Here is a 26,306-nt window from a genome sequence, read left to right as displayed (position 1 = left end):
ACGAAGTATAAAGTTACTTGGATGACTTTGAAGTATTGTAATAAAATCAAGCTGGAGCTAGTTGTATGTTCACAATTATTCAGATGTTAATATTATAAGTAACAACTAAATTACTAAACTCTGTGTTTGTGTTCATGTAGAAAGGTAAACAAATGTGAAAGAAAGTTTGTGTATTTTTTCTTAAAGTGTTCTAGAAATCAGTTCAGGCCTATTTATTTGCTACCTAAACACAGAAAAAGAGGTCACTTCCAGGAACAGACATTTCCCCCTGCTAGTCCATGATATTGAAATGCTGTAATTTGTGTAGCACAGTTTGTAAATAATTTCTAGCTTGAGAGGAACTTGTATGGTTCAACCTTGTGGAATCACTGAAGATTAATAAGTTATGGATGCAGAATGATTTTATTTTATTTTGTTGATGGGTAAAACAAAAGCATATCAATTCAACTGGTATAGTCAGTCACCTATCAGAGTTTACTATCCAGAATGCTGGGCAATCTCTGTACCTTTTTGTCTAGAGTTTTCCCTTTTTCCAGGAAAACAGCTACCAACAGTCACCAAAAGTTACCAAACAGTGTGAGTTTCCACTTTTCTCCAGAATTCTAGGAAATCAAGATAGGTCTTGAACTCAATAAACTCAAGTTTGGCTATTTCAGAAGAAAAAAAAAATCAGAAATATTGTGATTTCATAATCCTCTCCTTCTTTGAAGACTTTCTTCTCTCTCCTTATTTTAAAAGAATCTTAGTGCTTGTATAACCCATTGATGTGCTAGAAAAGAAACAGAACCAGCGAAAGGCAGCATCTGACGTAAGCAGCTGACTGGTCATTTTAACATGAATGGAATGCCATTGCATCCCAAAATTTGCCATGGTGATTTTCTAATACAACTATATCTCTCTCTCAAGAAACGCCTAATAAGAGCAATTTTGTATCAAAGAGTGGCAAAGTGTTCTCTTTCTACCTAAAAGAATCCTTAGGATCTCAAATTTTAACTCAACCTCCCACCCTACCTCTCAAACTCTCATTCAGTAGAATGTAGCACTTAGAAGCTTAACTTCTTCACTGTCTCACACAAGCACACTCAGCATTTTATAAGATATCCCCATACCAGCCTTTTGCCCCACTCTTGCCTGATTTGCTGAGCACCGAGGAAAGGCAGCTTGTGAAAACTGCATGTTAGAAAGCCTTCCAAAAAAAAAAAAAAGAAAAGAGGATACTTTTACCCTCCAACCACTCCTTTCAAAGTTAGCATCATTGAGGTTCATCTGCATGGCAAGAAAATGACAAATCTGGGTACATTTATATCATTTAGATGCAGCAAAATTTTTTGTTGTTGAGCTAGGTGTCATTAAGGATTTAGATAGAGAATTACAAAGTAGTGCTCTCTTGCTATTTTAAATGTTAAAAAGTCCAAAAAAAAAAAGAGTAATCAGCTACAAAAGATAAGGGTCTAATTTCTCTGGACACCACAGGAGAGATATGAACATCAGACCTATACCTTCTCTTCTTCCTTTACTAACTTACTGTGAGAGTTCCGGTCAAGAAAGTTTTGCAGTGAAGTAATTTTGTCCCTCCAGTTAGGAAATAAAAATGAAATTTTTCCCTCAAATGGAGTCTCTGCTTATTCAGAGTACAACTAGCATTCCATATACATTTCAGAGCTTACATTTTGGGCATTATCTTTTCTCAATTAATGCTTTCTAAAGAGCTGTAAAACATGTCTGTATGCTCTGAATACCACTTTGTATGTTTTGTCTTTTTTTTCCCCCCAGTATTAAAAAAATAATTATTCAATTGGGGAACAATTATGTATTATGTAAAAAAATGTATTTTTATTTCAAAATATCTCCATTTGGGTTTTTTTTAGTTTTTGGGGTTTTTTAAATATATAGTTTGCAAGAAAAAAATTGTGAAATTATTATATCTCAAAGAAAAGCTGAAATATTGCAATTTGTCTCTCTGAAGACAAATTTCTAATTTTTAATATGGCAGTTTCATAAAATATGTCATTGAGAATGCAAATTTTTATGCGTTACTTTTCATACTTGTCTATACTATTAAATCTCAAACGGATTAATTTTTAACAAAAAACTTAAATGATAAAAAGGTGAAGTTTAATAAATACAGGAATTCTCTGCCTAACTAAAGGAATTCTTAGTACTGTATGAAAACACTAACAAGTCAGCAAAATGTGATTTGATTTCACAACATAGGAAGTTAAATAGGCACTTCTAATAAAAATCATATTTATGAACAACATTGTCTTCCAGATTATCTGAAATTATTACTATCTCACATTGGAATACTATCAAAAGAAGTTCAGAAATGTTTACTGTGCCTATTAATTTCTTAAGTAGAATTTATTTGGAATAATCTTATCAGAGTGTGACAGAATTGTTAGGGTTGGAAAAACCATCAGGAGGTCATCTAGGCTCAACTCTAAACTATCTCAGCACTAAAAATTTAGCATGGAGAGTTTCACTCATTTTGCAGCTGACAACACATCTGGAAGACTTTTACTGACTGAAAAATATTCTTATTTTCCTTTAATTTACATAAAGATGACTTTTGTAAACCTTAAAGCAGACTACAGAGATCTCAGTGTAACTGAGTTTTCCGTACTACAGAAGACAAAATTTCAGATATAAATTTTGGCTCTTGAGCCAAATTTTACAGAAAAGTTTCATTGAAGGCAAGGAATAGATGATTTTTTTTTCATCTCTCCTAGAATAGTACATAAAGCATAAACAGTATGTTTATTTTGTGTCACACTGAAAACTGTGGCCTAATATTTGCCAAAAAAAATTAACAAAACATTTCTCTACTTGTCAGTGACTTGAAAAAGAAAAGCCATAAAGATCCTACAGCTTTTACAACTAGATTCAATTCAAGTTGTGGGGAAAATAGCAGCTAAGATCTTAAGGAGAAAAACAAGAACCTGCTGCTGAAACTAAGCAAAATAATGGAGATCAAAAATAGTACCACTTAGCATGAGAACTGTTCCAGAGAGACAGTAATTTTAAAGTAATTTTTAAAGATCTTTAAATGATAACATAAAAATCTGAAGAAATTCAGTGTGACCTCCTTAGAAATTTGCAGAAAAACATCAACAAGTTCAGTTACGTGTAGACTCCACAGCTAAATGTCAAAAAAACTATGCTAATTATAAAACTAATAAAAGTGACAGGTATCGCCATCATTAGACACAAAGAATGTATCCGGTGGAAGTAGTAACAGAATTAGTCTTTCTGCAATTGCAGACAATAAAAATGTTTTCAGAATGTGAAAAATAGAAACAAATCAACTGGAGAAAAAAGTAAATAGAGATAATAAATCTGCAATGAAAATATAATGTATACCTACAACAGAATGCCTGTGTGCTAGGATATGAAAATTCAGGTTTATTCACACAACACTGAAGTCTTGTGGAATAGATATTTTAATGGTTTGCTTCAAGACCAACCAGGAAAGTATTTTTTTATAAAACACTGTAGTTGTTTTGGTTTGTTAATTTGAAATTTTATTAATTTTGAGGTTTCCTGCTTAATGCACTAATGAGTGTGGTGGTTTTCAGCTTCAACATCAAAATGTTTAGTATAAAACATAATAATCAATTCTCTATTATTCTGGTAAAGCTTCTTTGATTTACCATAATCCACTCTGTTTTACAACAAAAAATACCATCCAAAATTATTCTAATCATTCTTTGCAAAACATTACCATGTATGATATAGTTGAACAGCAATATCAGATTCTGGTTACTGCAGAATTATGACTAACATTTATGTCAGAATTCTCAATATTGAGAAGATGAAAGAAAAATACAACTTTTATGAATATAATACAAGCAAAAATAATTATATCAGCTACTTTTGATTTTGAAGATAATATTGATCTCTCTTCCATTATCTTTCCTTCTATGTAGAGAATAAAATGCCTATAAAGGTGAAGGAAATAATCAATTAAAATGGTTTCCATTATAGTCAAAGAAAACCAAAGAAAGAGAAAGATGGAGTTACACATTTTTGGAAACAGTTGACAAAGGAAATGAATTCCTCATTAAGACAGTCTGTGGTGTAAGAGGAGATAACTGAGATAAAAGCTTACATGATACTGAAATGAACTGCAACTCTAGCAGTAAAGCTTTGTACCACAGTGAATTATCAAAGACAGATGAGAAGGTTTTATACAGAGCCACAATATTCTTACTGGAAGCTCTATGCACTCATTGTAATAATTCACACAAACATGTATTGTTTGCATTGTCATGGATTTACTCACAGAAATACGGCACTTTAGTCCTTGTGAAAAATTCTGTTAGAAATTCTTCTATTAAAGGAAAGTCATAAACTAATTTAATCACCAGAGAAGTATTAAATAAAGGAAACTGACTGCATAATGCAGCACCTCATAGAATAAGAACATTTGAACCACGTAACAGGGAAAACCAAAGATTGGTATTTTTTTGAGCTTCAGTTCATTTTATAAGAAGTTTGATAAATAAACATATATTGAATATAATCTAGGGAACTACTGTTCCTTTGTGTTTAATTCTGTGAATTGTATAGACTGCTAATGTAGACATAAGAGAATGCCATAAAGTGTGCAGTTGAATAAGGATATGTGAATACACCTTTTTATTTTAGAATGGAAACTGCAATTTGCCAAAGAATATAAGTTAAAGCATTCAAGATTAAGCATGACTCTCCTCTTACAATTAGCACATGTGTGCATACTGTTTTCTTACTATGAATATCACCAGTAACACACAAGTTGTATTTCATGTCTTGTTCTCATATCTTCTTAACTCCAATATATTTAACATACACTCAATGTTGTGATGATAACTTTGACAAACAGTATATGGCATTTGCACTCATTAAAAGACTGTTGAATAGCAGTTTGTTTTCCTTACCCATTTCAGACATCTCTGGCACAGTAACAATGTATGGTCCATCTGTAAATTTTGGTGCATTGTCGTTGATATCCTGCACTTTGATAATGAACTCAGATTCGGGCTCGAGTGGCTTGTTTGTCCGTCTATCAATAGCTTGGGCATGAAGCACATAGTGTGTCTTCTGCTCTCGATCTAGGCTTTTGGTTGAATGGATGTCTCCAGTTGTGTCATCAATAATAAATATAGTCCCTGCCCCTTCTCCAGTAAGAATGTATTTGACTGATCCATCACCTTTGTCGGAATTGGAATGCAGCTGTAGAATAAAAACACATAAAATCATATATAATTAATTAAATATTAAATAAGATATGAAGACTATAATATTACTGTCAGCACCTTTCTGTTTTGTTTTCAACTCTCCCAATTCTTGCCATAATTCCTCATAAGCTCTTTCTGGCAACACAGTCACTTTGTTGGGTAATTTTCCACCCAGCATATTTAATTTCTTTAACTGGATTCCTTGGGTTATACACCCATTCTAGAAACCTTCCTTAAGTCAAGAATATTCTAGTAATTGTGATGGTTTTTGTTTTATTTGATTTTGGTTTTAGTCCTTCTTGTTGTTATTTTTCAGCACTCATTGCTTGAAACCCTGTCCTAACCACAAAACTGGATGCATTCCCACTGAGAATTGTCCCACCTACATTTTCCTCTGTGGCCCCAAGGACAACATCATTTACTGTGAACGAAAACTGCACACTGTGCCAATGGCAGATGTCTGTCCAGGATTAGTCTACCCCACAACAAACATTGGCATTTTCTTTGGATTTGTTTGTTTATTTTTAGCTAGAAAGTTATCTAATTTGCTTGTATTTAAATTATTTATAGTTAAATAACGAAGTTTGACAGAGACTTTCAGCATTTTCATTGTTCATAAGACCTTGTTCTGTGAAATATACATTAAATATATAGTATTCTTCCTTTAGTACTGTAAAGTTGTAAACTGTTGGGGAGTGGGGGGTGGGTGGAAAACCCAGTAAGTAGATTGGTATGTTAAAAGATAATATGATATGGCTTACCACTGCCTCACTGTTGCTAACCTAATTTTAAGCTATTGCCTGTTTATAACAAAAACATGAACATGTGTTCTTTGATAAGAAAGGGTGATTTTTATATAAACTTTATATAAAGTTTTGTGGATTTGCATTTTTTTTTCCTTTGAAACAAATTTAAGAATATAATGTATTTATTGAGGAACATAATAAGAACCAAGTGATAAAGCAGAAGAAACAGCCTCAGGTATTGTGCAGTTATACTGTGATGTGAAATCAGAAGTGAAACTTTCTTATTTTAAGAAGACATACATTTTTATCCTTATCCTACTGCCCTGAATATGTTTTAGTATCTGCAGTGTGTCATTACAAAATTTTGATGCAGAATCTGAGTAAAGCAGAAAGAGAATGACAGATATTATTTTTAATTCATAGGATGCAAGGTGTTACTTTCCTGTTTTCATTCTCAGTTCAAAAACCATAGAAGGTTGGATAGAAAGAAAATAAGACTTGTATGGTATAAAACAACTTTTTTTTTTAAATTAAGACACAGAGGTGAGGATATTTTCTCACACACACTAGGGTATTTTTTTTCCTGGACCTTTGTTTTGCCTTTGAAATTATATTCCTTGTTATTAGTAAAAGGAATAAACACACGGTGCTTGATGAGACGTTTCATCTTTTCTAGAAAACTCATGAAATTATGGTGTTGCACATAATTTATATCTTTTATGGTAAGGGGGTTTGGAAGGGGGAAATTTAATAAATTAAGTTTTTCAACTCATAAATTTCAGTACAACTTCAGTCAATGCACTATATACTTATCTGAGTCACATGAAGGTCTGACTGAATAATGAACACAAAACTGGGTCACTACTATGGACTCTTTTTTTTTTTTAATCAAACAAAGAAATAAGTAGCAATAGTGTCTGCTTGTTTGGCAAGCTTTTATAGGGCAGAACAGTCTTACACATTTCATTTAGAGTAGTCATTGGCAAAATTAATTGCTTCCTATCCTTAGGATAACACTGTATTAACAAAGGAATAATTAATTCTATATAAAACAACAAGAATCCAAACTTCCAACATGTCAAAATGTTATTTGAAGTGTTTTATTTCTAAAAAACAATAGTAGTGGGTATTCTGGTATTCTAGAATAGTTTCACTGATACTTTAATTTCTCAAAACCAATTAGAATTGTACGATCTTTTTGGGATAAAATGAGCCCTCAATGCTAGTCTTTGCAAATGCTAACAGCAAAATAACAAATTTGATGAGTTTATGACGCTATAAGGAGCTCAAAACTAATCCAAACAGAAAAAGATCTGAAAGCTTTCCACCATACTTCTCTCCTTTTACCTCTACAGGAGTATATATGAAAGGACATTCAAGTATATCAAGTAGAGATCCCAGCAAAAATTACTGCATCTATAACTACAATTATGAACACATGAATTGATTTAAAAAATTCTAGGGGTAAGAAATACACATAATATGGAATTTCTGTGGAATATAAAAAGTAAGGTTCTCCAAAACACCAAGTATCAACATAGGCGTGCCATTCCAATACCATACTGCAGAAAGGCATGTTCACAAATTCATTATAACTGCACAAAATGCATGGACCATTTCAAAAATTAATAACATTAGCTGTTTTCTTATTGTGAAGAAATCTCTCTTTGTACTTGTCATCAGTGAAGAAAATACAGATTTATTTTGAGTCAGAGGGTTTTTACATCTAAAAGTGAGAAAAGTTAGGAAACACAAAAGATACTCAGCTGCTTTCATGGTCAACAAATTGTACATTGTTCCTGCTGAACATTGTCACTTAATAAGCTTCAACTGAAAAATAAAGGCAAGAGTATCATCAGAAGAAAACTATCTGTATATTAATAACAACTGGAAGCTTTCCATTTACAACTGGGTATTTTAAACTGCAGTTGTAAGGCAGCAACAGAAAAGAAGTAAAAGCTAAAAGAAGTTCCTGCTTCCTTACTTCCAGATATGTCTTATATTGTTTGAAATATAACACTTTGATTTTTGCATTTCAATTTCTAATGCTAAATTTTAAACCCACAGAGGAGGATTCTGCATAGTAAAATGGCATTTTCTTTGTCAGTTGTTCATATCTCAGTTTTCCTGCAAAGCAAAGATTAAAGAACTGTTTGTCTTCTTTAATTCTTCCATCTTAGTACAAATTGGTCCAAGTAGAAAAATATCAAGACTTCTCCCAAATGCTTATTTGCAATATGCGTTGTGCTGAGAGAGCCCCTGGGAATCCCTACTTCAGACAATGTTTACCAGATTAACTAGAGATTTGTGTCCCTGAGCATGGTGCACTTCTCTCTTTTCTCTCTGTACTATGAAATCATCTCCACAAGTGGTTTACTCCACAAAAGCATTTCCAATTAGAATAAACGCGATTCATCTCTTAGGTTGCAAATACATGGTTTGGAAGAGCGTATCTCTGCAGCACTGCCTATAATAGTTTCTAAAAGATACTGAGGGGGCAAAATCTAGCTGAACAATGGTGGCCTTTCTCTCTGCTTGGGACTGCTGTAGTTATTTCTCTTTCAGATTAATTTGGCACAGAGGAGAATGTCATTAAGCAATGCAAATGCAAGCCAACCCATGTTTTGTTGAGACCTAACTCCTGTGACCTGGGGAAGTATTCTCAAACCAGAAAGGTGTGGCCCAGTCAGGACCCACTTGAGGGAGTCCCCAGTGTCCCACTCCCAGGGAGCTCAGGGAGCTTCCTCACTCTGCTGATCTATGCCAGCAACATCTCCAATTCTCCAAACTGCAGTCAGTGAAGACTTAGGAATCCCCTGTGGAAATATGGACTCCATTCTAAGTGCTGGGCTGGCTTACTGCTGATTTGGTTACACTTCCAACAAGAATATATCTGTTTAATATGCTGAATCTGTCCACAACCAGAAGCTGCCAGAAAGTATTCAATTTTCATCCCCTTTGGTCATTCTTTCTGTCTTTATTTGTCTGATTTTTTTTTTTTTTTTTTTTTACGGAAAGAAGAAGCTGAATGTGATAGGAAATGGGCCTATCTGGAACATTCCCTTTTTCAACCCAGTGGTCTACACTTCTTGACATATTTAATAGCACGTTGCATCCAGAAAGATTTATGATGGCTCCTCAGTATTTAACTATCCCATATCAGTAGTGTATGACTGATTTTGCAGAACAGTAACCAAGGTGTCCCTGTTTTGCTAAGACTTCAACATTTTTCTTCCATCAATCCATTTATAAGCTTATTTCCTTTTAGAAATCCTGCAGAAATTGCAGAAGGGCTACATTAATCAAAGGCATGATTTGCAGATACATGCAAATATTTCAGTTAATGAGTATTCTTTATATTCTTATATAAATTTTGACACTATGAATCTTTAAATACTTTTTTTGATGCACCAGCATATCAACTGCTGTGAAATGAATTTACAGATTGAAGGCTAATTACCCACCTACTAAAGTGTTGTTACTGTTTGCAAATGAAAAATGATCAAGTGGCTAAAGCCTAATCACAACCACAAATATCAGGAGGCTGCTGCTTAGTCCCTGGCTTTATTCACTACCAATCAACTTCATACATCTGCATTGTTTTAGCTGATGCTTAGCCACTTCATACATCCAAATATTTAAATATACCTACTTGTCAAGCAACTGACCACACATAGGCAGAAACTACTGGACAATAGGAAAGAGGCTCAATGGAAAAAAAACCCCACACCAATAAGTACTGCAAAACCAAAACTCAATCCAAAAATTGAGGAGAAAGCCAACATCCTAGTTCTCCTGGGAATGCGGAATGTTAACAACTCACAGTGATCACCATGCTCCCCTGCACTTGCCTCAGGAAAACAAGCTGCATCCAGGAAACCATGCATGACCAGAAGAGAAAAAAGCCTGGATAAGAGGGGTAATTGTAAAGCAGAAGAGTTGTCTGTTACCGATTTAACTGCATGACTGCTCCCTCCTGTTTGCTTTAGTTGAAAAATCGGCATTCTTGGAGTGTAGTGTGGGTGGCATTTTAAGTGGACTGCTTATGACTTTTACAGTATTTTTAGTTGGACTACCAGTAAATTCTTGATATATGATCTGGATATATCTTATTCCAAAACCCAAAAATATTATGAAGAGATTGCCTTATATGAACTAAATTCAAATCCAAGGCTGATTTGAAAAAAATCAAGAACTGTTGCACTAATCTAATGAATTTAATAAGAATAGAAGTGGTTATGTATATAAACACTTAAAGTATTTTGAAATAACTGCAGATAATTAAAATTATTGTTGTAAAATAAAAAAAATAAAAATAATTTGTACAGGATTCCAAAAGCAAAGCCTGAGTTATGATAATGACACTACCATTATGTCTTGAATATTGTGTTCTGTTCAAAGAGCACCACATTCTTTCAAGGAAAGCAGCAGAATCTCCCCTTCTTAATTTTAACTGTCAATCAGTTTAACTTGACAAGAGGGACTCAGCACAACTCTACTGTAGTAAAGTCTACCAATGAGTGCCCAGTCCAGAGGGATGACAAAATTAGCTCAACATGAGGTATGAGCTTTAGCAAAACATAGAGGAATGGAATGTTTTCAGTTCTTTTGCTTTTGTTACACAGAACAGTTTATTGCCTCACTAAAAACATCAAAATGTAGAGAGATATATAAAGAATTAATGGCAGAACACTAACACAATGAGTAAAAATATTTTAATCTTCCTTCTAATAAGAACTGCAATCATACTGATTTCCTTTGACATTTATATAGACAAAACATTTAATTTAAAAGAAATGTTGCAGTAACTTATTAGTAATAAAAGCTGCCTTTAAAATTTTTATTGATGATGCACACTGCAAAAGCAGAGTCTAGCTGATACTACTGAAATGTTCATTGTGTCTATGCAGTAAAAACACTGTCAGATATGCTGCTGACTAGCTTCCCTTGGTCTGAGCTATAATGTATTTTTTAATGAAAGACACCGCTCTGGGCAATGTCACACATCTTGATGGAATTTTCAGAGGGAATCATTAGCCCAGGAGATAAGTGTACTATCCATAGCAGTGTCCACAAATTGACAAAAAGTTATTCCATACCCTTGTCAAACAGAGGAAGAAAATAGAAAACCACAATTTCCCCCATCTGCTGAATGAGTTTTCTGAGATAGAAGAAAAATAATTGGATTGCAATCATCCAGGAAAAACACAACTGAAACAATATTAACTTCACAATATAACACAAACATCTGTTCTTGCAAGATGTTTCTGCTTGCAAGCGGCTTCTCTGAAGTCTGCTCCTTTGCTGCAGCCATTAGGGAGACTGCAATGGCAGAAGTGTGCAGGTGCATAAGCAATCACATCTGAAACAACATCAGGCATACTAAAGCAGCCACAAGTGGTCAATGTTAGCTTCTATTTTCTCTCTAAACAAAGGAAATCCGGGGAATGAAAAAGAAAAAGGAAAAAAAAAAGTAATTCTAAAACAACACAATAAAATATTATACATAAAAAACCTGTCATTTTGTTTTCAAAGAACACTATATATTTTTAAGAAATAGAATCCCAAATTGTTATTTTAGTGCACTATGTGTCCATAATATGCATCTTCTGTATGGAAGAAAAATAATTACACTCTGGTGAAGTTTTTATCTGAGCTCTCTTCACAGCAGTAAGCTTTCATTTCAGAAATCTTTTACTTGGGCAAATGCTGTGATGGGCGTAGAATCTATTCTATTTTTCCAGGAACTAGGATTTACATAGCATATGGGCTTTAGAGGTTTTTAAGAGTTTCACAGACTTGAAGAGAAGCAAATTACTAAGAAATAAGAAAAAAATATTCATATTTGGTCTTCAGTTTTCAGTGTTTCTTCACAACTACTCTCACTAAATCTCACTTTAAAATCAATAAATCTGTAATCGTGGTGATAACTTAGATTCCTAGATCCATTCAGGAGGACCATAAATTTGACAGTTTGAGTCCAAATGACTTGATGATACATTGCCACTCAAATAAACCTTGACCTCACATCATCATCATTGTAGGAAGAATGTTTTCCTTTTGTTTGTGTTCCTAAATCACAATAAGGTGGTGATATGCCAGCATAAAGCACTTCTAAATATCTCACTATTCCTACAGATGGGCACAAGCAGTAATGGGAAATAGAAGCTTTCCAGTTCGTGGATTTACTCTTGGGCACAGGTTCTGCAAACCTCTCACTTAGACCACTGAAGCTCTTTGTAAATGCCTCAGCATTCACCTACACAGTCACAGATGCATTAAACCTCAAGGAAGCCAAAAGCAGTCCTAGGTACCAATATCATAACTTGCATTACCTGCTCAAGTCAGCCTGCTTTCACATGAAAGTATGTTTGCTTAAGAAATTGAAGAGGTCAAGGTCAGAAAAACAGTAAGTGCATATATTCCCTGAAAAAACACAAGAGATGCAAGAGTTCGGGGCTTGGAACATCACTGATGCAGTGAAAAGCTATTGTTCGCTGAAAAACATTGCACATTGTGACAATAATGGAGTAAAAGCACGAGTAAAAACAGTGTGTTTCCACACACTGTTTCTGCAGACTTTCTACAGGTGATTTTGACCTTCATTTCTGGTACTTCTTTGGTCAAGCTACTTTCATTGCATTTTTTTTTTTGTTTTTCCCATATGTACAAAGAGAAAATCAAACTTCTCTTTTTCTGTCCATTTTCAGTACAGAAGGCAAAAAGGGAACACAATCCATTGTAATAGGGTCTTCCAAAAAGAAAATATGTATATTTTTTACTGAACAGGAATGCCAACCTAAGGATTATTTAGGATTTTTCAGTATGTGAAAAAGCTATTAGCTCTCTAAAACCCTGATCAATGAATTTTATACTATGTGTGATCTCCATGCATAGAGCTTCTCCTGATATTGAGAGTGATAGAAATAGCTCCCTGCAGCACATAGCTGTAAGTGTAATAGTACTCAAACTCTTTTTGAAAGTACCATTTATTTGTTTGCTTGTTTGTTTGACAGTGCTACAGCTAATACTGTTTACTTTATGAAAGATCTGAAGACAGCACATTAATTTTTAAGCTCTGGGAAAACAACTCTGCTGTGTACTCATGTGATATTCTAAATTACTTCTTTTTACTTTGCTCTTCCTAAGAAATACTGTGAAGAGAAAAAATAAATGTGTGATTTTCTGATGTAGTGCTTGTGAGCCATGTGAAATCAGCAAGAGAAATTTTTTTTTGCCAGGGACCTGATTGCTTACTCAATTACAGAGTTTGATTAGGAAAAAAAATATTATGTGGAAAAGATCAAGGAGAGATAATTAATTTACCAGCTTCCTTTTATCCCATTCTTCCACAAAACATTCACACATTTTCGAGTTTGATGTCTTTGAAGCTAATTTGCTGAGAAATTTTTAAGATTGCGTAAAGAAAACAGGTTAGCTACTGTCCAATGGCTTCTATTTCAGGTGAAAAAGTTACTTCATTCTGAAAAAACAGAAAAGAATGCACTACCATGTGTCATCAAGGACTGCATATATCATTGTTTTAAAAGGATTTAATCGCCATATTTTTGTGAACTCCCTATCAAAGCATAATAATGCATTTTCCAGGTAAAATAAATATATGTATTATTATTATTGAGATGATTTTTTTCTTTTGGTCACTTTATTTGTTAAGACTTCTTTGTTATATACTTTTGAAATATTAGGAAGTAGTATCATAACATTGAAAATCAGAATATGAACTTATTGGGATATTGATTCACTCCTTATGCAGTCTTAAACCCTTAAAATCATGTTCTGGTTTTGCATCTGGAATATGATTTCATCTTTTTCATATGGTCTACATCTCTTCTTCTTGGGTGAAATTTATATTTGTAAAAAAACTCCTTCTGTATACAGTTTCTATTACAATTGTCACAGCTGATCACCCTTCTTCAGAATCTCTCCTAGAAGAGAGTGCAGTATTTTTTTTTCTGTTTACAGACATTTTCCTTCTTCCTCTAATGTAGAACTCTTCTTGTTTGCTAGAAACAAAAGTACTACATGACACAGTAAAAAATCTCCACAACATCATGTTGAGGGAATGTTTCCATAAATTTAAAAGATCACCTGTGTCTCAAAATACATTGATAATGAAAAAATTCCAGCTCTGAACATCTTTGAATATCTTTGAACATCTTTGTTGTGTAAGTCAGAGGGCTCATGTTCAGAAGCTTACCATCAGCCTTCTCCACAGATACATCATGTAATGACTGCAGTAACAAAGATGATTATACTTTCACAAGTAGGAATAAAAAAATAGAAACATCAATGCCAGTGAATGGGAGTGTAAACCACTTTCCTTAACTTTACCATTATTTTTGTGAGCTGTTACAAAAACCTTTTGGATCCCATATGAATATAAAATGGGGAAATTTAAGAATCTTTTCTCTGTATTTCCTTATTTCACACAAGCATCCCCAACAATAAATATTTATAAAATTTCTCAACACAAGGTTTACAATGAAGCCATTGTTACCTATTAGCACAGTTTTTTCAAAGTGGTACTGTGCTACTGCTTCTTTTATCTTTCTAGATTTACCATGATCCACTGCAGTTCATAAAAACCTGTACTGTCACTAATGCAAGTTTTTGATTTTAAGACATAACAAACTCCTCATTTCAAATTTACTTCAGTACAACTTCCAGACTAGGAAAACACAAGTTCTGAAAATGTTTATAAGACAGTTTTACATCACAATTAATGACTCACTGGTGTTTTGAAACAGCACTTGTGTGAAGGCCTGGTGTAATGTGCAATGTTTTGTTGCATTTTGCACCTGATAATATACTTGCAAGTGCTGCATGATATTTTTTCAGCCCAGTACAGACAATTTCCATTTTTTCATGGACAACTGCCATTCTTCATTGTGACTGACAACACACAGTTTAAAAATGAGAATAAGAAAATATGCTAAATTTTTGAAATAACAACCAAAGAGTCCAAGCCATCCAAATTTCTAGAGACTTACAGTTAAATTTGGAATATACTTAATTTGTCCTGTGTTTAATCCATGATATGTATGTTTTTAAAAACAGCTGTAGTATATTTTTCTATAATGGGATGTACAAGAAGAATCTGCAGATGACATTATATTGTAAAATAGTGTAACATTTGGTATTCTAGTATTGCTCTAGTAAAAGCAATAACATTTACATTAACATTATCCCATATGTTAAACAACATGGAAAGTGTGCAGAAGAATTTATCTTACATAGCTTCAGATAAATTGATATTTTAAAATTAAATAATACCTTCTCCTCAAAGTTCTACTTTACTCACTGAAAATACTTATGTTCTTTGCTGTCTATTGTAAAGTGACATATGTTTCATGCTTGAACTTGCTTTCCTTTTTCTGTAGGAAAGATATATCTGGACTGTGGAATTATCTTGAATTTAATACAAGAAAAATCTAGTTGAGAGCTACTTTCTTCCAGTTACCTTTTGACAGTGTTTAACAGACAGCATTTCAACAGAGAAAGACACAGGCTTATTAATTTCCTAAAATGAACAGCAATGTAATCTGCATTTGACTTTTAATACAAAATCTGATGTTTCTGATTAAGAAAGAACTAAGCTTTGTTCACTATCATCCAATTCCAATAGGTAGCACAAATGTTCTCTTTCTGTACATGTGAAGAATCCCAGACATGACGTTTTGTTCAGTACTATCACTTACTAAAGTAAGGGATGAAAAGAAAACTGTTAAAATTTGATCTTCTCCAGGACCAGTATTCAAACTATACTATAACCAGAACCATACTATTCACACTTCAAGGCAATATATTCCTCTCTTTAGTGTTTCTTATGGGTATGCTGGTACATCAATATAGATGTAATTTATCATTAATATTTTGATGATTTGTCTTTTCAGAGGTGCTCTGACACCTTCTCCCTTCTCAAAAAATGCTCAGGCAGAATAAGATTACAACCCCTAAAACTACTGGCTGCCAATAAACTGTTAGGTACAAGTGATTCTTTAAAACAATATGTGTAAAATGACAGGAAAACTAATATAAAAACAGTTAATTCTGGGAGGCCACTGAAATGACCATTAATAGATGTTCACTACACCTTTTTTGCTACACATTCAATTACTACACATTCTTGCTAGCAGTACAAGAGAGTGTCAATACAGAGCACATATAGTCTTCTTTGGATGTATAATTTATTCACTAACACATTTTCTGTAACAGACTGTTTTCTTTACATTTAAGTACCTCAGGAGGAAGTGCCCATATGTCCCAGCAGAAGATCCAGAGCTATGATTCTGATGTTTCAATGTCTTTTTTTTCCTAACCTAATACTGTGAGGTCCAAAAATATTTATTCTTTTTCAGGAAAAAAAATAAAATATTAAAAACATATTTCTTGATATTTCAAACACCCACTGAATACAAGTTTTCACTTAGCCATCCTAAAGTGAGTAAATATTACTCATATTGCTAAAATCCTATGTATTCCATGTAAGGGATAATCTAGCAGGTTTCTATGTTCAGTGGTGCTATATATTCCTAACATAAGAATTCAGGGCAACAAAGATGACTTCTATTTAGGCAGTAGAAATAAAAATCTTATTTTGACAAGAGGTCAACTTTTTTTTCCTCCCCCCTCAAAATATAATTTTCAAATTACATAAGCAACTGGAAATATGTTCCTTCTGACCCAAACAATGTTGTGCTCTTAGAGCTAAAGAAAACCCAGACAAATGTTGGAAACGTAGTAAATATCACAATCTCTGAAGGCATGCCCAAGAAAGTTCTGGGTAAAACCAGGATTGACTTCTGCTTCCCACCTCTTCTGTCAATATAAATGAAATTTTTGTTCAGACTCAAATTCACATCTTGGAGAATTTCACATATGTGTGAGAGGAGCAAAGTACAGAATAAGTATTCAACATCACAACAATACTGACAGTAGGAGTAAAACAAGAAACATTGTATCAAAACAGTTCCTCTGTAAATGCCAATGAAGTATATAGTTTTCTTTCTTAAGAAGGATAAATTCCTGACTTGATCTAACTTGTAGAGAAAAAAAAAATCTACGTTCTGAAGAACAGACACTTATCATTTCCCTTAGAGATTCATAACACTAACACTGAAGTAGTTTTACTTGGGAGTATCTTTTTCATCTATCTGGCTCACAACTAATTTCAAAAGAAATTATACTAGAAATACTGCATATGTCTTCTATGACTTGTCATAATGGGTAGGAGATTGGCTTCAAAACTACATTTTCTTTCATTACTTAATGTGTGACTTTTGTACAATGCATAAAATCAGGAAAAAATTATGTAATTAAAATATTTACATATATATAATCATCAAATGGATGCACTTAAAAAAATCATACTAAGAACTTATTCATACAAATATCCTGTGGTCTGAATTACAAAAATCATTTTGGCTTACACACAGGAGAAGAGTTGTTTTCTCTTTAGACCTAGGTTTAGATTGAAACTGTGTGAACATAAACAAAAAGAGATAATGCATTCTATTTTGAAGATAAGGCCTATTGAGCCAACCAGTGATGCTCCTTCAACTTCCAACAACATCTGCAGATATCACATAGTTAAAATACTACTTAGGCAATACCTAGTACAAGTCTCCAAAGTTTTAATTCACACCAGGTCACAAATGGCAGGGTAAGATTGTTCTCAAAATATTAAATGGGTTTTATTTAATTAATTTCTTTCTCAGGCTCAGCTGTCTGTGTAAGGTCACAGCAGGGGCAGTGGGCACTCAGGCAAGCTGCAGAGTACTCAGTGGTACAGGAGATGAAAGGGAGAAACTTTATGAAGACTTCTGTTTTTCATAGTGGATTTACTTTTATTTATTTATTTTTTTAATTTTATAAACTGGAGGTGGATTGTTTTATTGAACCTTTACTCCAAAGAGGGAAATCCCACTCCTCGGCCCTGAATATCACATCTTTATTGGATCAAGCTCTGTTTCTCGGGCTATCTTGCATTCCTCTATCCTTTAAAAAGTTCCACCTTGCCTCTTCACTTTCCCTTTTTATGCTATGTTCTTGTGTGCATCCTAGCCTGTAACACTCTTGTTTGCATGCTCCATGTGCACTGCCATTCCTACAATCCCACCTCTTGCAGCATTCACACTGAATGCACTTATAAACTGTCATGTCAAGGACATGTGAAAATTTAAACATAGGATTTTGGCATTTAATTTTTTTGCTGAATGATATGGAGAATTTTGGAAGGATGATTGGGTGCAAAACTCTGCAGTGATTAGAGAGTTACAGAAACATAGGTATGTTTTCAAATACAAAAAAAGTCTAAAACTAAAGCTGTATGTTTAAGAATTAGGGCAGCCAATGTGGAATTTTCATTAGAGTAAGTAATTCAAAGTTAAGGAGCCCTCTGTTTCAGGATCATCTGTATTTTAGCCTTTCCTAAACAAATCTAAAGGTTCTATGGGTAGGCAAAAAATCAATGTTCAGTTTAAAGACACAACCTGTCCCTTCCCACCAAAATATCCACATTTAGTTCTGTGAAGACAGGTGTACACATATTTATATATACAGCACACAGTGAAGCTGAGAAAGACAGCTTAGATATACAAGTATTTTAGAATACTTCACTTCCATTTTGTGGATTTTTTTTTGAATGGGGAATTAAGACTTTTTCCACAATTCTACATAAATTTCTAATATAAAGAAGAAAGCTTCCAGCAGTCATCTTAAAGCGTATGATATGGCTATGATAACAGCTGTGCAGAAAAACACCAAGGACACAGTCAGTAAAGCATGTTTGCCTGCCATTTATTTCCGCTCTGGAAATGCTGCTTTCAGTATCATGCTGTTATTCAAATTAGCATGTGAGGGGAGTAGTTGCTTGCAAAATTCTGAAAATGCTCAAGGACAAGTGAAGTCTTGTGAAAGCATAATTTAATTAATGATAACAATCCAGAAAGTGGTTTCACAGCCCACAGTTGGGATTAGTACACCTAGTTTCTGATTAATTCCATTTATATCTTACAGAAGTACTGTTGTTGTTCTACCTCTGTCTGTGTAGTTTTACCTCTTACACTACATGAACCTCGTGCTTTGTTTTGTGAGATTTTAAATTATTTTCCTTCTCATGTAAATAATTCTTTTTCAAGTTCAATTTGATCTTAAAACTTGTTCCAGGGAAAATTGAAGGCTTGTAAAATAGAAACAAAGTTATACTTGATATTAAATCAGTAAATTTCTTTCTAGTAAATATGATTTTTCCTACTTTCTCTTGACCCACCACAAGCACAGCTTACTGTATACGAATGCATCTAACAAAAGATTTCTCAGCTGGCCTTCAATGTCAGTTCCAGTATGCATTTAATAAGCAATAAAAGATTTTTTCCAGACTAGTCTGATCATGCAAAATATCAATTCTGGACAATCCTGTCCAATAATAATGACGATATTGGCAATAAAAATATTAATCTTTATCATAGAAGAATAATTTTTTTCACAGCTCTCTTCCCCTGACTCATGCAAAAGGAGGAGAAAGGTGATATTTCAAAACTTGGGTGGTGAGATATCTGGGCTAGATTATCAGAAATACTCCCTACTAACCAAGTATTTAAAATATCTTTTTTTTTTGACACACTTATGAAGGATTTCTCCAAGGAGCTGCTGCATGGAAGAGGCATCTCTCTGTGTAAAAGACACATAGGCTCAGGGGCTCCAGAAAAAAAAATCATGGGCCCTGGAATGTCCAGCATTAATATTTCCATACCAGGCAATCTTGTGACATTTTCTGATGTCCTAATAATAAATATACACCTAAAAATCATGCTAAGATAGATAGAAATTTCAATCTGATTAGTTCTGGATACGACTTTGTTTCAGTTTGCGATGATTCTACTTATTCCCCTCAAACATCCCCAACTTGACAATGTAGTTTCAGTAGTTAATATACAAGTAACTCTTGCTTATGGGCAATTGCCTTAGACATAACAAACAAAAAAACAAACAAAAAAAATCACCAAAAAAACACCCAAGCAACCACCCAAAAGAAGCAAAAAATACCAAACAACAAAACAAAAAGCAGAAAAATCCCAGCAGAACCCCACACCTCCCAAAAAAAATCCCCACAAACACACACACAAAAATGAAAATGAGAGAAAATGAATGAACAAATTAATAAAGAAATGAACAAGATGATGCAAAAGATTACTGATTAAATGAGACAGAGTAGACAAAACTCTGTTAGAAAAGGCTTAGTCCTAGCTGATCTCATAGCAGGCTATAATTATGGAATCAATGATCTTTTGATGTTTCTTCCTGACCTAAAATTCTGTTGCTTTCTAATTTTTAGAAAGCATTTTGGTTATTTCATGTATAAATCACCTATTTTCAATCTGTTATCCTTCCTTGATTAGGGAAAGGTAAAAGTTCAATTCTATGAATAAGTTAGACCCTAACTATTAAAGGTAGCATTTATAATAGGTAGGAAAAAGTTGGGGTTTTTTTTCAGGGAATCATTACTTCATTTCACATCAGCAGCACTTAATTTATCTTGCAGACAGGAGTGCTGAAATACTACCACAACATATTTTGTGAATTAAACAAAATATGCAAAAAAACCCCCAAGAATAGAAACCAGGCAGGCTGTCTCTACCACAAATTTCTAAAGAGGTGTAAGGCTTGAAAAAGAACAGATTTATTATTTTTCTTATATTCCTTGAAATAACTATTTATATTTATATTTAGAGTTAGTCCCATATGAATAAGGAGTTTAAACACAAAATAATATGTGATCATAACACAAATATTAGAAAATTATCATGTGTTAGTTCTCAGTTAGACAACTTATCATGTGTTAATTATTTGTCTTTCTGAATCATATGTATATAGACACACACATAACAGGGCAATATTCTGCTGTACTCTGCAAACACACAATACGAGGTCATCAGAAAAAAATCATCACTTCTAGAAAAGATCGCAGAAGTTTTTACTGAGGTAACAGTTATTGAGGAAATTTCAAATATAATAGTATCTTTTGAACTCACAGAGTAACATACTTATTTGTTATATGTGCAATTTTATCTCCTGCCCAGCATTTCAACAAAGTGTGAGACTTCCCTAAATACTTGGTGATCCTCCCATTTAGAGGAGTTTCATATTTTCTCATTTTTAATCAAATCATAACAAAAGCTTATTTTCCCTTTTGAGTACAAAGCAGAACAGAAAGGAAAAAAATCTAAAGCTCTTGGATATTTGTACTCTGCTGAATACACTTAACCCAGTATTTTATATATTTTAACTTTTTGTAAAAAGGCAATATTAAAACTGTGAAAAGTAATGCCAGTCAGTAGGACTACTCAATTAATAGATACTATGGAAAGTGCTACAGTACTGAGTCTTATTTAATTAATAATCCTTTCCATTGTTCCGGAAATCCAAAGATCTCAGGGAGCTGACAGCCTACTTCAAATTATGGTTCAACTATGGTTAAATTATGGTTCAAAAATTGAAATAGGTAACTTAATGGTAAATAAATGGTGAAGCTAAAACTGATTTGAAGTCTTGCTCTCCTTTCACAGTCCTCGTGCTTCCAGTTCTGTCTGTTATTTCCAACCTGACAAGTTAGTTTTGCATGTAATTGCTCCTTGTTCTCTCTACCTGTCTTGTGCAATGAATTGTTATTGATCAGTGTGGTGTTGTTCTGGCTGCCCTGAGCTATGAGAGAACGCACTTCTGCACTGCTCCTCATGGTAGTCTCAAACCTAAGAGTCTACTTAGGAACTTAACAGTACCCTTTAGGTGTGCTCCAGTTGCTGCCTCCCTCCACTGCTACCCTGTACTCAGAATACCACATAAATCCTCAAGGCAGAGGGAAAGGAAAAATATTAATAGGCAATTTAACTTATTTCAACATGATGAGAATTTGTGAATACAAAAGAGGAAATAATCATAGTAAGCACCCAAAATTTAAAGACATCAACCCACAAAATAAAGTAGCTCTACAGAAGATAATATTCACATCCAATGTAAAAACGTTGTGTCAGAATCTGACCCATAAAAGTATTCTTGACACCTCTGATAGAATGAGAAACAAAAAGGAACATTGAAATCTAGACAAAATGTGAAACTAGCCTTCTCCACACACATTTCTGTTTAGTTTAAGCAGGAAAAGAAAAACTCTCCTCCTAAAATACACATTTAATTTTGCAGTCATATAGTTAAATTCAGAGTTGAACTCGTGCTTATTTTTTCTCCCTCATGTAGAAGTTCATAAATATGTACGAACCAATGTCTTTAGTTCTCAATTTCCCTCCTTGTCAGGAAACTAAATTCACTATTAAAGGCCATAAATCAAGTCATTTGCAACCTTCCTAATCAACAAACATTAATTAATCAAGTTCTATTTGTTGTATGTCTCACATGCACAATAAATCCAGCCACACAGCTTCTCCGCGTGTCCTCTGCTGGGCATCCCATCTCTGCAGAATGGGTGACAATTGTTCCTTTACACCCTGAAACTCCCAGTGTATGAATAACACAGATTCTTTGAGCCATTACCTCATCCAGATCCTGCTACTGCCACATAACAAAGACCTATCAAACAAAAGTCAATTCCAAATTTAGCTTTTGACTCTCAGCTGAATGTTAACAAAAACAAAGCATCGCTTCGATGCTTAGGAAATTTTCTCAGGTTACTCAGGGTTCTGTAAAATTCTCAGAAATACTGATGATGATGAAGCCCAAAACTTTAATATTTTAACTTAATTTTTTTAGAACTCTAATATCTCAGATTTGCAATTCTTTTGTTTAACTTGAAAAGGAACAAGGAAAAAAAAATAGTGCCCCACAGATATGGGAACTTCAAAAGAATTACAAAAATTGTTCTCCAAAGACATTAAATACAAGCCATCCATTTTATTCTCATAGGTAAGCATTTTAATCTGTTTCGAAATTCAAACATCTCCTTCTACTAATACAAAGCCCAAAGACATCCATGTTTCTGGCAAAAGGGACAGAAAACGGTGCCCCAAAGCAGAGAGCCTTCAAAAAAGTGATGGAATATTTTAACCAAACAAATTCACTGTAATTTCATGCCTGAAATCTGGCTGGTCTGAGATTACGTTCTACAGACACTGTATAGTCACTCATTGGGTCTTTCTACACTTGCACTTTGTCTTGGTCCTGTAAGCTCTGTTCTGTATTTCCAATGCACTTTTGCTCCACACATTATATTATTCAGTGACTAACAGAAGAGAAACCAAACTCTACATGTCACCTTATAACCACAAATGCTTCCATGAAACATCGTACTATACAAAGCTAAATCATGTTTTCCCTTCTGGGAGAGCTTCACACACTTAATTTGTAACTGGTTGCTGTCAAAAACTCTTCAGAGGGTACATGAAACAAGTACCAGCTAGGACATGGATTTCAACATATCATTATATTGTACACAATTCCCTACAAATGTGTCAAAATCATCAAATACAATTTAAAGGAAAAAATCCAATGATTTTCCATTTACATCAGCTGAGAAGCCAGTCTGAAATTCAGATTATTTTCACATTAGTGTGGTTTGCTAGAGTTTTCTCAGAAACTCAGTGTAACTGCATAAACTTCTATAATATGTTAATGTTACATTAGATGTTATTAATTATCACAGGAGATGCTACACCTACTCACTAGAAAGCTGCAGATCTCCAATATTTTAGTGCTTATATTCTCTTAACAAGACAATAGAGATACATCTTTCTCTCTGCACAGAATGTGCACAAAAAGAAGAAAACAAGGAAATGGGAGGTGCAGAGCTCCCTTTTATACTGCATGACTACCTGTTAATTATAGGCTTCAGTGGAGTGATGAACACTTCAGGGTAAAACTCTGCTTGTTAAAGTCCCTTGTTTTGTGTTCTTGGTTTATGCCTTCAGATATGTTTGAATAGACACTGGTAGCAAGTCTGCATCTGTCTGATGTAAAATACATTTGTCTGTTGTGGTGACACAATCCAGGAAAACTGAAAGCCACTCCATGTGTACACATTTTTCAATATTTTTTTCCCCTTTTAATTAATATATGCTGGAATGGGGAGAAGAGGATTCTTGATATAGGGGGAACTAATCTTAATTTCAAGATTCAGAAAAATTCTGTGAAGGTGAATTAATTGTTATCTCCCATGAATCTTTGGATGCAAGACTGTAGGCAATACAAACCAAAATCATTCACATTTTTCCTATCTTGCCCTCCATTAGCAGTACATGTAGCTGTAATATATTAATGCAATATACAGTCTTGAAACATACATTATCTTCCTATTTAGTACTTTTCAGAATGAAAAAGATTTAAAGAATTGTGCATTGAATATCTTTCTTTCAGTTTCTGGTGCCCGCATACGTAATGCTCACATATTTACATTAATCTTCCATGAAGTGCCAGTGGAGCTGCAGTAATGTGAAGATTGAATCCTCTTAGCCTCCAAAGGGTGCACAAGAAGTTAGAGCAAGGTGAACTTTTGGAGTTACAGGTGAAACAAGGCAAAGAAAGATAAGAAGAAGGAAATGTAGCCGCAGATCACTGGAAAGTGGAAACTGCAATATAAGAAATTTCAGTAAGTGAGTGGAATCCAACTGAATAATGAAGGCTGAGGAGAAAGCATTTCTGTAGATTATGAACAGATTTTTAAGTTTGCCTCCACTTCCTTGATAGTATGACAATGGGGGAGGTATGCAGGTGTTAGAAAATACAGTAACTGGCAACATTTCAAGAGAGGAGAATACCATGAGAAATTAGGAACATTTCAAAAGAAGTTTATTCAAGGTAAATCAGAAGGTAAAGAAGGGCTGAAAAACTAGAACACTCTCCCACACAGAGAATTCTTTTCTGCATTTGGCATTCAAGAACTGAAACATTACAGATAATTTTTTTGGAATAAGAGTATTGTCTTATTACAATTGTAAATTCTCAGGTTGTTGGTTTTGTTTTGGTTTTGTTTTGTGTGTTTTGTTTGTTTTGTTTTGGGGGGGGTTGTATATTTTGTTTGTTTTGGTTTTGTTTTGGTTTTGGTTTGGTTTGTTTTTTGTAGCAAGGGGAGGGGGCAGGAGGGGAGGAGGATGGGAAGTTTACTTATTATAGATATCAGAAATGGGTCTTTCAATTTTCAAGAAATTTTAAGTTACCTTGCTCAGTATCTACTGGGCCGGAAGGGAAACTTCTACATTCCCTCTGGGATGCCTGTGTGGCTTGATACTTGCATCACATTTCTACCTAGGGCTTTTTAAATCATGGTTTGCTACAAAGGGCTGACAAAGCAAAACATTTCTACTTAATGTATTTTTTGTGAAGGAATCAGAAACATGACTCTAACCATCTGATTTCCACTCAAGTACATTTGTATATGCTGCCTAATTAGGTCATATGCATTCCTTCTGCAGCTGGAATGGGGAAATCCTGGATGTTTAGACAGACTGCGGAATGAGATGCTGGAGATCAGTGCTTCAGAAATAGACCTGGGGTCCTGGTTGATGTCAAGTTGGACATGGGTCAGCAGTGCCCTGGCAGCCAGGAGGGCCAACCCTGCCCTGGGGGGCGTCAGGCACAATATGGTCAGCTGGGCAAGATTGTCTTGCTCTGCTCTGCACTGGGGCAGCCTCACCTCGAGTGCTGGGGGCAGTTTTGGGTGCTGCAATGTAAGAAAAACATTGAGCTGTTAGAGAGTGTCCAAAGGAATTTATAAAGATGGTGAAGGGCCTTGAGGAGAAGCCATATGAGGAGCAGCTGAGGTCACTTGGTCTGTTCAGCCTGGAAGAGACTGAAGGGAGATCTCACTGCAGTTACAAATTCCTTGACAGAAAGAGGAGGGGCCGACAGTGATCTCTTTGCTGTGGTGACCAGTGACAGGACTGAGGGAATGGCCTGAAATTGTATCAGGGGAGGTGTAGGCTGCATATTAGGAAAATGTTCTTCACCCAGAGGGTGTTTGGGCACTGCAATCACTCCCCAGAGAAGTGCTCACAATGCCTAACCTGGCAGAGTTCAAGAAGTGTTTGGACAATCCTCTCAGGTACATGGTGCGACTCTTGGGATATTCCTGTGCTGGGCCAGAAATTGGCCTTGGATGATTGTAGTGGGTCCCTTCCAACTCAGCGTTCTGTGATTCTGTGATTTTATTAACCACTGTAATAATTATCAATATACCTATTAAAGTTAGAGAAATATACTTGAGGGATGCAGAGGTGTCACTTTAATAAAAACTATCACTTTCTGCAGTTGATTCACCAAGAGAAAAGTAATAAATAATAGATGAAAGACAGTATAGTCCAAGATAAACATTAATAGCTCT

General features: G+C 34.4%; 1 protein-coding gene across 7 annotated transcripts in view; it reads right to left on the bottom strand.

Moving 5' to 3' along the window:
* CDH18 (cadherin 18) overlaps positions 1–26,306 on the bottom strand; it is a 293,583-nt gene that overhangs the window by 123,231 nt on the left and 144,046 nt on the right. For all 7 annotated transcript variants that reach the window (XM_039714880.1, XM_039714879.1, XM_039714883.1 and 4 more), the window contains one exon: positions 4,917–5,211. In XM_039714880.1, the coding sequence (XP_039570814.1) occupies positions 4,917–5,211 (295 nt within the window). The remainder of the gene's footprint in view (positions 1–4,916; positions 5,212–26,306) is intronic.

This window comes from Passer montanus, unplaced genomic scaffold, assembly GCF_014805655.1.
Source record: "Passer montanus isolate IOZ18808 unplaced genomic scaffold, ASM1480565v1 scaffold31, whole genome shotgun sequence".
Taxonomy (NCBI): Eukaryota; Metazoa; Chordata; class Aves; order Passeriformes; family Passeridae; genus Passer; species Passer montanus.
The sequence above is the reverse complement of the archived record's forward strand: the minus strand, read 5'-3'. Positions and strand labels throughout refer to the sequence as shown.